At 43.6% G+C, this 12,829-nt stretch overlaps 1 protein-coding gene across 7 annotated transcripts in view; it reads left to right on the top strand.

Annotated features, from left to right (window-relative positions):
• Positions 1-12,829, top strand: part of DCDC2C (doublecortin domain containing 2C) — a 376,475-nt gene that overhangs the window by 17,037 nt on the left and 346,609 nt on the right. For all 7 annotated transcript variants that reach the window (XM_029595811.1, XM_029595812.1, XM_029595815.1 and 4 more), the window contains exon 2: positions 9,266-9,314. In XM_029595811.1, the coding sequence (XP_029451671.1) occupies positions 9,266-9,314 (49 nt within the window). The remainder of the gene's footprint in view (positions 1-9,265; positions 9,315-12,829) is intronic.

Genomic DNA, 12,829 nt, shown 5'->3' on the forward strand with positions numbered 1-12,829 from the left:
TTGTTGTACCCAAGAAGGGAAGGTTCCTTTTGTCCCATCCTGGACCTCAAGAGTGTCAACTGTCATCTATGGGTGACTCATTTTTGCATGGAAACCTTATGATCTGTCATAATGACCGTACAATTGGGGGAGTTTCTGACCTCCCTGGATCTTCCAAGGCTTACCTTCATGTTCCCATCTGTTTGGAGTACAGACGTTTTCTATGCGTTGCCGAGGTGGGTCGCCATTATCAATTTCAGGCGCTGCTCTTTGGTCTGACCACTGTCCCCAGAACATTTTCTAAGGTTATGATGGGTCATGGCAATGGCATTGAGAAAAGATAGGATCCTGGTGCACCCATTTTTGGATGACTGGCTGATTTGGGCAGATTCTTTGATAGAGCGCAGTCTGGTGACCAACAAGTTGATTTCCTTGTTGCAGGAGCTTGGTTGGGTGGTGAAGCTGGCCAAGGGCAGTCTCTGGCTTTCTCAGTTATTGCCATATCTGGGAATTCACTTTGACTCTAGACTGGGCAAGGTTTTTCTACCAGATGCACAGATTCAAAAGTTGATGTCTGAGATGCGTCAGTTGACAAACTATCTGCCTGATGGTGTGGAGCTGTGTACGGGTGCTTGGTTTGATGGCCGGAACCCTGGATGTGTGCTGTGGGCAAAGGTGCATTTGTGTCCTCTTCAGTGCTCACTGCTGTCTTGTTGGAACCTGCAGACTCAGGACTATTCGTTTCTGTTCCACTTGCTGATGGAAATCTGCTCTCTCCTCCAGTGGTGGTTGTAGGAAGCTCATCTGAGAGAGGGAGTTTACTTCTCCTCCCCGAACTGGTTGGTGCTCACGACAGATGCGAGTCTCCAGAGTTGGGGAGCTCACTGTAGGAACAGATAGCTGAAGAGGTTCTCTGGAACATCCATCGCCTGGAAGCCCGGGTGGTCAGGTTGGCGTTCTTGCAGTTTAGCCGCAGACTACTGGGTCGAGCGGTCTGCGTGATGCCTGACCGCAACGATGGTGGCCTACATCAATTGCCAGGGAACAACCAAGAGCTGGCAAGTGTCACAGGAAATAGACCAACTTATGGAATGGACGGAAGGATATCTTCAGATGATCTCAGCCTCCCACATCGCAGGCTTCTAAGAAAACTAAAATGTCATGGGATAGAGGCGATGTCCTTTTGTGGATTACAAACTGGTTAAAAGACAGACAGGAAACAGAGTAGGATTAAATGGTCAATTTTCTCAGTGGAAAAGGGTAAACAGTGGAGTGCCTCAGGGATCTGCACAGAGAAGGTCAACCATAATAATAAAGGGGATGGAAAAGCTCCCCTATGAGGAAAAGCTGAAGAGGTTAGGGCTGTTCAGCTTGGAGAAGAGTCGGCTGAGGGGGGGATATAATAGAGGTCTTTAAGATCATGAGAGGTCTTGAATGAGTAGACGTGAATTGGTTATTTACGCTTTCGGATAATAGGACTAGGGGGCATTCCATGAAGTTAGCAAGTAGCACATTTAAGTCTAATCTGAGAAAATTCTTTCACTCAATGCACAATTAAGCTCTGGAATTTGTTGCCAGAGGATATGATTAGTGCAGTTAGTGTAGCTGGGTTCAAAAAAGGTTTGGATAAATTCTTGGAGGAGAAGTCCATGAACTGCTATTAATCAAGTTTACTTAGGGAATAGCCACTGCTATTAATTGCATCAGAAGCATGGGATCTTCTTGGTGTTTGGGTACTTGCCAGGTTCTTGTGGCCTAGTTTGGCCTCTTTGGAAACAGGATGCTGGGCTTGATGGACCTTTGGTCTGACCCAGCATGGTAATTTCTTATGAAAAGATGTACAAACAGATTTGTTCTCAGCAGGGAGAGCCTGGACCCCGGAGAATGGGTGTTGTCTGCCGAAGCATTTCAGCTGTTAGTGGATCACTGGGGCCTTCCGTCCCTAGACCTGTTGGTGACTTCTTGCAACGTGAAGGTTCCTCAATTCTTCAATCGCAGGAGAGATCTGTGGTCCCTGGGCATCAATACTCTCGTATGAGTCTGGCCAGAAGATGAGTTGCTTTATACCTTTCCTCTGTGGCCCTTGCTAGGCAGGGTCATTCAAAGAATCAAAATCCACAGCGGGCTAGAAACTCCTGGTAGCCTTGGATTGGCCCAGGTGTCCATGGTATGCAGGTTTGCAGAGACTCCTGGTGGAAGACCCCCTTCGTCTTCTGCCGTACATGGATCTGTTGCAGTAGTGTCTGATTCTTCATGAGGATTCGGCTCGATTTTTGTCTTATGGTTTGGCCCTTAGGAGGGCTCGCCTGTGGAAGCGTGGATATTCTTCTGTAGTGATTGCTACCTTTCTCCGTGCTCGGAAGTTCTCCACTTCTCTAGCTTATGTGCAGGTTTGGAGAGTGTTTGAGGCCTGGTGCGAGGAGCATGGTGTTCTTCCTCGTTTGGTTAAGATCCTACTTATTCTGGATTTTTTGCAGGATAGGTTGAATAAGGGATTGACCCTTAATTCCTTGAAGTTTCAGTTTGCGGCTCTTACATGTTTCAGAGGCGCACGGTAAGTGGTGTCTCCCTATCGTCCCATCCTGATGTGGCCCGTTTCTTAAAGGGAGTGAAGCACCTTCGATCTCTGTTGTGGTTGCCGGTTCTTTTGAGGAGTCTTAACCTGGTGCTGGAGTTTTTTTAGTGGGCCCTACATTTGGACTGATGCATAGCCTTTCCTTGCAGTTATTGACCTGAAGACCGTGTTCCTGGTGGCTATATGTTCTGCCTGTTGCATTTTTGAGTTGCAGACCCTATCTTGCCAGGAGCTGTTCCTTCGGGTGACTCCAGGGGAGTTGCAGTTGTATACTGTTCCCTCCTTCATTTGAATTAATCAATTTCTTTGCCGTCCCTGGATAAGGTCAGGGATGAGTGTCACCTCCTGCGTTCCTTGGATGTCAAGAGACTTGTGTAGTATCTGGAGGTTTTTGAACCGTTCCGAAAATTGGATCGTCTTTGTCCTTCTCAGTGGAAGGAAGCAGGGCAAACCAGCTTCGCAGGCTACAATAGCTCGCTGGATTAAGGAGGCAGTCACGGCTGCATATGTGGATGCTAAAAAGCCGTTGCCTGCTTAGGTTAGGGTTCATTCCAGTAGAGCTCAGGCAGTGTCATGTGCGGAGGTTAGGTCATTGTTTCCCATCGTTTGCCTAGCTGCGTTGTGGTGGTCCTTACAAATCTTTTCCAGGTTTTATCGTCTGGATGTGCAGGCTCGGGAGGATGCAGTCTTTGCACATGTGGTGTTGACTGGACCATGGGCAGCCTCCTACCATGTTTTGGAGTAGCTTTGGTACATCCCATTGGTTCTAAGTCCCATTTGCCTACATGCTAGGAAATGGAGAAATTATATACCTGATAATTTTGTTTTCCTTAGTGTAAACAGATGGACTCTGCTTCCCGCCCTTGGCTGCCAACTGATTATATCAATAATCCGCCAGTGAGGATACAGATCCCAAGGGATTACTGGTAAGTGTTTGAGTCCCTACCTTGGGGTATCTATGTTCTTGAGTTCAGTGCTTATTGTTGGTTGGGTACACTTATAGTTGACTGTTTTTAATCAAGTTTTTTTTTTTTTTTTTTACTAGTCTCTCAATAGTTGCTTTTGAAGACAATACTGGCAGGCTGGGGTCACTGCAGGATTATGTATACTATGACATCTGCTTGCTCAGTCTCCATCTGCTGGCAGGGTACCTAACCCACTGGTCCTAAATCAGTTTACACTAAGGAAACAAAAATTATCAGGTAACTAATTTCTCCATTATAAAAGCATACTTGACATTCGGTGATTAACAGATTATAATTAATTAATGCTGACTTCACCTCTCTTTAGCAGAAACTTACATTTGTAAAGGGTTGTTAATTTCTAGCTTTCTGACCCACAGCATAGGAAATAAAAATTAAAATTCTCACCACATGGGACCTGCAGCGGACCCTCTCTGGATCTTCAGCAGGCTGGTCTCTCTGTGGGCTGGACTACCATGTAAGGGTGTCCAGAGCTGAGAAGGGCTTCACCTTGTCACTGTCTAGCAGCAAGGTGCACCCAGTTTCTCTACTTTGGGGCCTTTTGGAGGGAACCAGTCTCTCCACAGTGGGTCCGTGGATCTTGGCCAGGGGAGGTGACAGCGCTCAGATGGGCTGTGTCTTTCTCTTTATGGGGAGCGATCTGCTGACGACAACGACCCTGAGCGCTTGCACCCCTGCTGCTTATAAGGGCTCACCAATACATAATTCCACAGCTTCATGCATAGTCAGGTAAATGCATAACTAAAGCTTTTAATTAGCCAGTTTTCCTGCTCTTTGACCATCTTTGTTTGCTGGCAAGTTCAGCACGTGGTCAGCCTGATGAATGACAGTTGTCCAGGTTTGATGGGGCACTGATAAGACCGGCTCTCAGATTGGTTTTAGAGCCATAAAATGAGACCCCAATATTATTGCAGTACCGATCCACACAGTAACATCTGTCCTCGTGTTGCTTTTGGCCTCTTTTGGGTGCCCCTTAAGCTAGAAGGGGGTCAATAAATCCATCTGGTTTAGTCACATCACTGCAGAGTCTTATTTTTTTTCCTCTGCATTTATCTTTGCATAGCCCACATAGGTCAATGTCTATTTTTACTGATGTCAGAGAGTCCATCTTAGCCGCTTGTCCTTGTTAGCAAGAATTGGGATATTCCCTACAGACTTGGTCAGTGGATGAGGCGTCAGTCCTGATTTGCCAAGTTATCCTTCAAAGTGGGTCTCCTTTACGAAGAAGAGTTAGAGAAGCTCGTAAAGGACCTAGGGGAATCAAAGCCCTTGATGTTACCAGAAGACAATCCTTGAGCCAGTTCTAGAGTCTTCAAGGCAATATTGCCTCAGGGATTATTATAGATAGAGGATGGGTTGTTCCAGACTGCAGAGGTTTAGAAAATCGAGCCAGCCTTTTTGAGGGTCCAAACAATCAAGGTCAGGCAGGGACCAGCCAACCTCCTAAATGACAATCAACAAGTCTCTCTGGGAATTCCTCCAGTAGACGGATGCCTACTTCAGTTTTTCATGGAGTGGACCCAAGTCAAGATGGACCAGTGGGTCCTAGATGTCATTTGCAGGGGCTATGTCCCGAGTTAAAGACTAATTTCCCCCAGCTTTCATGATTTCCCTCTTCACTTCCCCATCAAGAAAGGAGGCCATAGGTTACAGGAGCTATAAGCAATAGTTACAGTACCTGCTCAGGAACAAGGATCAGGGAAATTTCCATTTATTTTGTGATGTCCAGAACGGATGAGTCATTTCATCCAGCGCTGGATCTCAAAGGCATCAACAAGTGTCTCAGGGTCCCACGTTAAGATAGACACTACGATCAGTAATAGTGGCAGTAAGACAAGGGAAGTTTATCTTCCCTCAATCTGTCAGAGGCATACTTTTATATCCCCATAAGGGATTTGTATTAAAAGCTTTTGTGAATTTGCATGCCAGAGAAGAATTTTCAATTCATACCCTTCCCTTTGGAGTTGCAATCGCACCAAAAACCTTTACCAAGGTGACTGTGGTGTAGCAGTGGCCCTACAAAAACAGGGAGTGCTGGTACATCCTTACTTGGACAATTGACTTATCTGAGCAAAATCCTCGCAGGAAAATGTCCAGGCCACTGCTACAGAAATATGCTTTTTGGAACGATTGGGGTGCATGGTGAACTACAAAAAGTGCAACTTCACACCCTCCCAGTCCCTGGAGTTCCTGGGAGCACAGGCCGACACAGGAGAAGGCCTTGTGTACTTTACCCAGAAAAGGATTGATAAGTTGATCTCTCATACTTACTTTCAAGCACGGTAGGCTCCCAGGGCCTAGGACTATTACATGCACCTGTTGGGGCTCATGGCAGCAGCAATAGACCTGGTATCTTGGGCCAGGGCTCACATGTGTCCACTAAAGAGGGCTCTCCCGTCCAAATGGTCACCAGCCTCAAAGGATTGAGTTTCAGATAATCTTACTTTCCCCTGTGAAAGACAGCTTGAATTGGTGGACTCAGCCCACTAACCTTTCAAAAGGAATGAACCTAACTCCACCCACATGGGTTACTATAACCACAGATGCCAGCAGTTCTGGGTGGTGGGGGGCCCACTGCCTTGGCCAGGTGGTGCAAGGACAGTGGGAAAAACAGGAGAATGGATGGTCAGCAAACAGGTTGGAGTTGAGCCGTCAGACTAGCACTAATGTTACTGATACCTATACTCTAGTTAATGAGACCTGTGCACTCCGTCATCTGTACATAGTTTCCCTCTATTCCTATAGTTTTCATTCCTTTACTTCTCATCTCTCTATCTGCCTTTGTTCTCCTCTCTTCCCCATCCCCACATTGTTAATTGTTATTGCCAGTTATTTATTTACTATCATTATTATAAATATTGTTTTATCGTTACACTGTATTTTCCACCTGAGTTCATTGTAAACCGGCATGATGTGCTGCACGAATGTCGGTAAATAAAAGTTAATAAATAAATAAATAAATAAATAATGACGTTTCTTCCACTGATAAAAGGCAGCCAAGTCAGGATTCTCTGACAATGTGACGGCAGTTTCGTAAGTGAACTGGCAAGATGGCATCCACAACCAGACCCTAGTCCTCAAAGCTGCCAGCATCTGCAATTTGGAAGAACAGTACTTAAACCTGCTGTCAGTTGCATACATTGCAGGTAAACAGACAATACCCAAGCAGACTTTCTAAGCAGAAACAGTTTGGATCCTGGAGAATGACAAACTCAGTGAGGAAGCATTTCTCGTAAGTTTAAACAAGTTGGAAAGGCTGACAATGGGACATGTTGATATCACGGTCCAATATAAAGGTAAGCAGTTTCTTCAACCGAAGAAAGGAACCAGGCTCCATGGGGATAGACGCACTGATCAGACTCTGGCCAGCTAAAAGCCTGCTCTATGTATTCCACCTGTGGGCTGTGATACGGAGAACTCTGGGGAGAATAAAACAGCATCTGGCATTGATTATCATGGTAGCCCCAGACTGGTCAAGGAGGGTGTGGTATGTGGACCTTTGAAGACTCCTGATGGGCCCTTCACTGCACCTTTCAGCGACGTGAAGGTTGTTACATCAAGGACCAATTATTTAGGAGGACCCAGCTCCATTCTGTCTTAAGCATGGCCCTTGAAAGGGCACGTCTGAATTAAAAAGCATATTTATCAATCGTCATATCAACTGTGTTGAAGGCAAAGAAAATCTCAACCTCGCTGGCCTACGTTCGGGTGTGGCGTCTGTTTGAGAACTTCTGCCATTCCGGGGGGATGTTCTCCATGGAAGGGAGATAATACCTCATATCATGCACTTTTTATCCAGAAAGGTCTAGACAAGGGGTTTGGCATTAGTTTGAGAGTACAGGTAGTGGTGATCTCATGTTTGAGGCCTAGTCAAGGGCTGAAGCATAGCCATGTCCCCGGATGTTGTGCGCTTCCTCAAAGGGATTAAACGCATCAAACTCCCCCCCCCCCCCCCCCCCCATCCATCCTCTGGTTATTTATTTATTTACAAAATTTTATATTCTTCTCTTAGCAATGTTGTCTGATGCGAACATGAATTTAGTTCTTAGGACCCTAATAGGACCACCGTTTGAGCTGCTAAAGCATTCTTCCCTCAAAGACCTGTCCTTAAAAGCAGGCTTTTTGGTAGTATTTTGTTCAGCTAGATGGATTTCGAAGCTACAAGCTCTCTCATACAGGGACCCATATTTAACTTTCTCAAGGGACAAGGTCTCTTGGACCAGTTCCCTCCTGCCTACTGAAGATATTGTCTTCCTTCCATCTGAACCAAACAATTACCCTGCTGGTCTTCAGGGCAACTAGGTCTGGTAGACAAATACTGGAATTGCACCATCTGGATGTCAGGTGGGCATTTCTGAGATAGAGGTCACGAATCCCTTCAGGAGGTTGGTCAGATTATTCGTACTACATGGCGGCCACATAAGAGAGAAGCAGCTTCCAAGCCAATGTTAGCTAAATTGATTAAAAAGGCTATTGGGTCAGCACATATTCTAGAAGGGCAGGCAATACCACTCTGTTTGCGGGTGCACTCCACTAGGGCCCAAGTGGCCTCATGGACAGAGGTTTCTAGGGTGACCCTGGAAGAAATCTGCAAAGCAGCCATATGGGCTTCCTTAAACTCATTTTCCGAGCATTATAGGATTGATGTGCTAGCCAAATCAGATTCAGCCTTTGGGGACTAGCGTGTTTAAAGGCAGCGCTTGCGTCTTCTCACTCTAGGGAATATTAGCTTTGGTATCTCTAAAGTCAAGACTGGACTAGTAGGAGGATAAGGAAGGTGAAATTATATCTTAGCTGATAATTTTCTTTCCTTGACTCCTGCTAGTTTAGTCTGGTTCCCATCTGTAAAATACGAATAAGTGACCCAACCTCTTCCCACTTCATTGAGTGGCGGTTCAAGGGAAGAAAGCACAAAAATATATTATTTTTCTTGTTTCTTTGGTGTGGATCTTGAGCAGCTACATTTCTCAGTGCGTACATGCCTAAGGTTTTGTTTGTTTGGGTTTTTTTTTTTTTGGGGGGGGGGGGGGGCGTGGTAAAAAGAAGCCAGAGGCATCACACAAACTTTTATTTCTGGGGTTTGGTTAGCCCCTTAAGCATATGAGGTTGGGACACCATGATACAGATAGTTGAGAGTCCTCTCCAATTACATTTTTGTATTTCAAGTAGATGAAAGCAGCGGAGCAATGATCAGCTTTGGCAGACTTCACACAATAAGTCAGAGAGGCATGTCCTGTCTCCACCAATCATGGAGAGAAGAAATCCTTAGTCAAGATTGGTGTAGCAAGAATCAAGGATAGAAAATTATCAGAGAAGATTTAATTTCACCTTCAGCGGCATGGCCGTGCCACTGAATGTCCCAGCTAATTTTCTTTTGCCCATATTCTTTGAATATAGAACTCAAGGTTTTTTGTGGGAAATACAGGGGTGGGAAGAATAGATTGAAGAGCAAATTCCTCTTGCAAATAAGATTCAACTGCAGAAATTGCAAAAGGTGTGTTGTATGTTGATTTCTGATTCTAATATGGTGTACAATAGATAAACTGTTGTACAAATATGGTGGTGTATTGTGGATGAATTAATATTATAATGTTCAAATAGTATATAAACTCAATTAAAAAAAATATATGAACATAAAAAATTGAAATTAAGAATTTTGATGAACTGGTTTTACAAATTGCCAGTCCTTAAAGTCTTTAGTCTAAACTGTCTTAAATTTTTTTTTCAGTTATCTGAACATAGTCTTGAAAAAGCCTCAAATAAAGCCTAAAAAGGTGGTAAGTATTTAACCATTTATGTTTTCGTCAAACTAGTGGTCAAGGGATTTTAAATCACTGCAGATAGAGCATTCAGATTATAGGAAAAAAGCATGTACAGATGCAAAGGACCGTACAAGGCCACCTGGAGTCATTTTAGATTTTGTTTTGCCCCCTAAAACAAATGCAAAATCTTAACTACTCCTGCAGTGCACTCATTAATATTTTTGTTACAATAATCCAATGTGTTAATATGGGCTTATACACAGGTGCGTTAAGGCTAATGTTTTACTGTGCATTAAAGCATAAGTTAGCTAAACACACTTTAGTATATGGGCACCTGAGTTGGGTAACCTACCAGAGTCTGGTGCATAACCAGTAGTGTCCTACAGTAGGTCAGGAGCAATATTACTTTTATCATTGGTTGTCGAGTCCCAGTTACACTTTTGATTTCAAGAAGAGAAGTGTTTAAATGTTAAGATTTCTAGACATTATCAGGCTGGAAAAGACCATGCTCAAAGACCATTGAAACTATAGCATGATCTGTAACGGAAATGTGAGTAATGTTGATATGAGAAATACCTTTCTCCTGATCCTTCTTAAGCAAGAACATATTCAGCCTAGCCTATGTGCCAAATATAGGGGAAAAAATGTGTAGTCTATTCCCATTGAGTTTTTGACATGCCATATATCCATTGTCTGTAATTCACCCATACCCTCAGAACGGCAAAGATATCAGTGTGTTTTCTGATCCTTCTAAGTAAATAAATAATACACAATTCATAACCTTACCAATCAATACCACCGGCTTGCTGTGTTGCATTTTCGCTGTTCCCGTTGTTCTCTCTTGCACTTTGGGGTCTCTTGATAGTGTGTGGTCATTTTGAATACCTTCCTTCTTTCGATTCATATTTGGAAGACTCTCACAAAGTGCTCCAAGATGATGGGATTCCTGCCAGAACTAAAGTCGAGCCATTAAGGTTATCTGCATACTTCTCAGCTTTAGATTAACTGTTCAAAATCTTTCTTTTCTTAGCATTCAGACTGGTTGATCCAGAACAAGTGGGTTATGCACCTCTACCAGCAGATGGAGACTGACGAAAGCTGACATCTCGGTATATATACCCCTGAACTGACATCAGCCCGTCAATATTATCTGTCTCCAGCAGATGGTGGACATGCATCTTCCAACTGGGGATTGCTTAAAGTTTTTAGAAGGAGAAAAGAGAGAAAATTAATTCACCACGCTCTCCTGTGGTGATACCATATGGCCCCGCCTCAGTTGAGAATTTCTGAGGTGATATATTGGATCCCTCCCTCAGATGAGTGCCTTGGTCCTGTAGCTGGCTTTCAGCCAGCATGGACTTAGCTGTGTAAAAAAAAAAAAGCTGAAAGGCACGCAGGTGTAGGAAACAGTGCGGCAGTGAAGGTTTATGCCTTCTCCCCATGCAGCTGGAGACTGACTCTGTACTCAACTGGGATGGGCTGAGCTCAGGTAAAGAAGAATAAAAATAAAAAATAAGTGTTTTTGTTTTTTTTTTTTTGTAGGGATTCCTCTTCCCTCCAGTTTCTGTGCTCGGGTGCTTTCTGTGGTGGGTGGGTTGTGAGTTGGTTGCATTAGTTTGGAGACTAGGTCAAATAGGGCTCTGGCATTGAATTGATGATCGTGGATTTTCTTTGCGTAATATTCTCGCTTGGCTTTGTCAGTATCTGTTTTGTATATGTAGAGTAGCGTTCTGTATTTGTCCACATGGGGTTGTCCAGATGTGGAAAAAGGTTTGCATTCACAAAAAGCAGGGAGTAGCTTGCTTGTTACGGCGGTTACTACCCCAAACCAAATAAGCCTGATACTTCACTTTCAATACATACCCAGCATAGCTCTCTGCTTCAACGGCAGGGGAGAGAGACAGATACTTCACGCATACCCAGCATAGCTCTCTGCCTCAATGGCAGGGGGAATGAAGAAAAGTGGATCTATATACAGAGAACAACCAACAAGGACTGAATTACATAGTCTGGGTAAACAAATAAGCATGGATGTAGCTTGCTTATTGCGGCGGTTACTACCCCTAACTAATTAAGCTAGAAATTCACTTAGATGCAGTTCCAACACTGCTCTCTACATTAATGGTGGGGGTGGAAGGGAAATAGAACCAAAAGGTTACTAAGAGCCAAGACTAACAGAAGTATGAGAAAAAAAAAAAGTGCAAAGCTTACTGGGCAGACTGGATGGGCCGTTTGGTCTTCTTCTGCTGTCATTTCTATGTTTCTATGAGTTGTATGTTCATTTTTTTTCTGCTTGGTGTTTTTCAATTCTGGTTTGTACCATGGTGTTTTGTGGGGGTTGTCCGTGTTGATTTCTTTAGTGATGATTGGGCATTTGAGTTTGGCGATTTCAGAATTGATGGAGATCCATGAGTTGATGGCGGTGTTTGCATCGTTGAGGTCTAGGGATTTTAAGGCATTGGGGAGGGTTTCTATAAGGTCTTCACTGGAGCATTGTTTAGGGAATTGGATGCATTTTTTGGTGTTTTGTGAACTGAAAATGTGGCTTTTTAGAAAAGCTTACGACTTAACATAAAAAACCAATATACTGAAAACTTTGTTGGTGCCAGAGATAATGGTAGTAAAGTGAGCAATAAGTAATGAATGATGTAAAGTGTATAGGTAGTAGAACTAAAATCTGTATTTGCTGTAATGTCGACTTTGAAAATGTATGAATATGAAGTCTATAAATCTGCTGTCGTATTGACCAAGAATATGTACAAAGATGAACTAGAACATATATCTGCTGAAGTATTGAATGCTGGTACAGAATGTGATTGTTGACCAAGGATATGAATGCTGATTTTGTAAACAGTTGTGATCTTATTCTGGAATGACTGTATATAAAACACCTAAATAAATAATTGAACATTGCAAAACCCATTTTTCTGAACACGGAATGATTTGTTCTCTGGAATTGGAGCAGCTTTACTATAATTGCTTGTGAGTTGCTGCTATCTAGGACTTCATCAATATGGTCTTCCATTGGGCCTGTTCAGTCTTTTACTTAGGCAAGTCATAATAACTGGGAAGTGGGTTTCAAACTATCTCCAAATGAATGAAGCTGTGTCTGGCAATTTTGGAAATCCCAAAAATCTGAAGGTTAGATATTCCATCCCTGTTTCCTGATCTTTCGTTTTATCTGGAAGAAAATTAAATTTTCCTAGTGTGTAGACAGATGGGCTCAGGACCATTGGGTTTATGCTCCTCTGCCAGCAGATGGAGACTGAGCAGGCTGACGTCACAGTATATACAGCCTTGCAGTGACCCCAGCCTGCCAGTATTCTCGGTTGCCAGCACATGGTGGATGTGTATCTCCTTATGGGGATTGCTTCAAGCTTTTTGAAAGGAGAAATTTGATATCTTTGAAACCTGGTGTGAGGAGCAGGTGTTCTTCCTCATTCAGATAAGATGTCTCTCATTTTGGATTTTTTGCAGGATGGATTGAATAAAGGCTTGGCCCTTAATTCCTTGAAGGTGCAGGTTGCAGC

The sequence above is a fragment of the Rhinatrema bivittatum genome, chromosome 3 (genome assembly GCF_901001135.1).
Source record: "Rhinatrema bivittatum chromosome 3, aRhiBiv1.1, whole genome shotgun sequence".
Lineage (NCBI taxonomy): Eukaryota > Metazoa > Chordata > Amphibia > Gymnophiona > Rhinatrematidae > Rhinatrema > Rhinatrema bivittatum.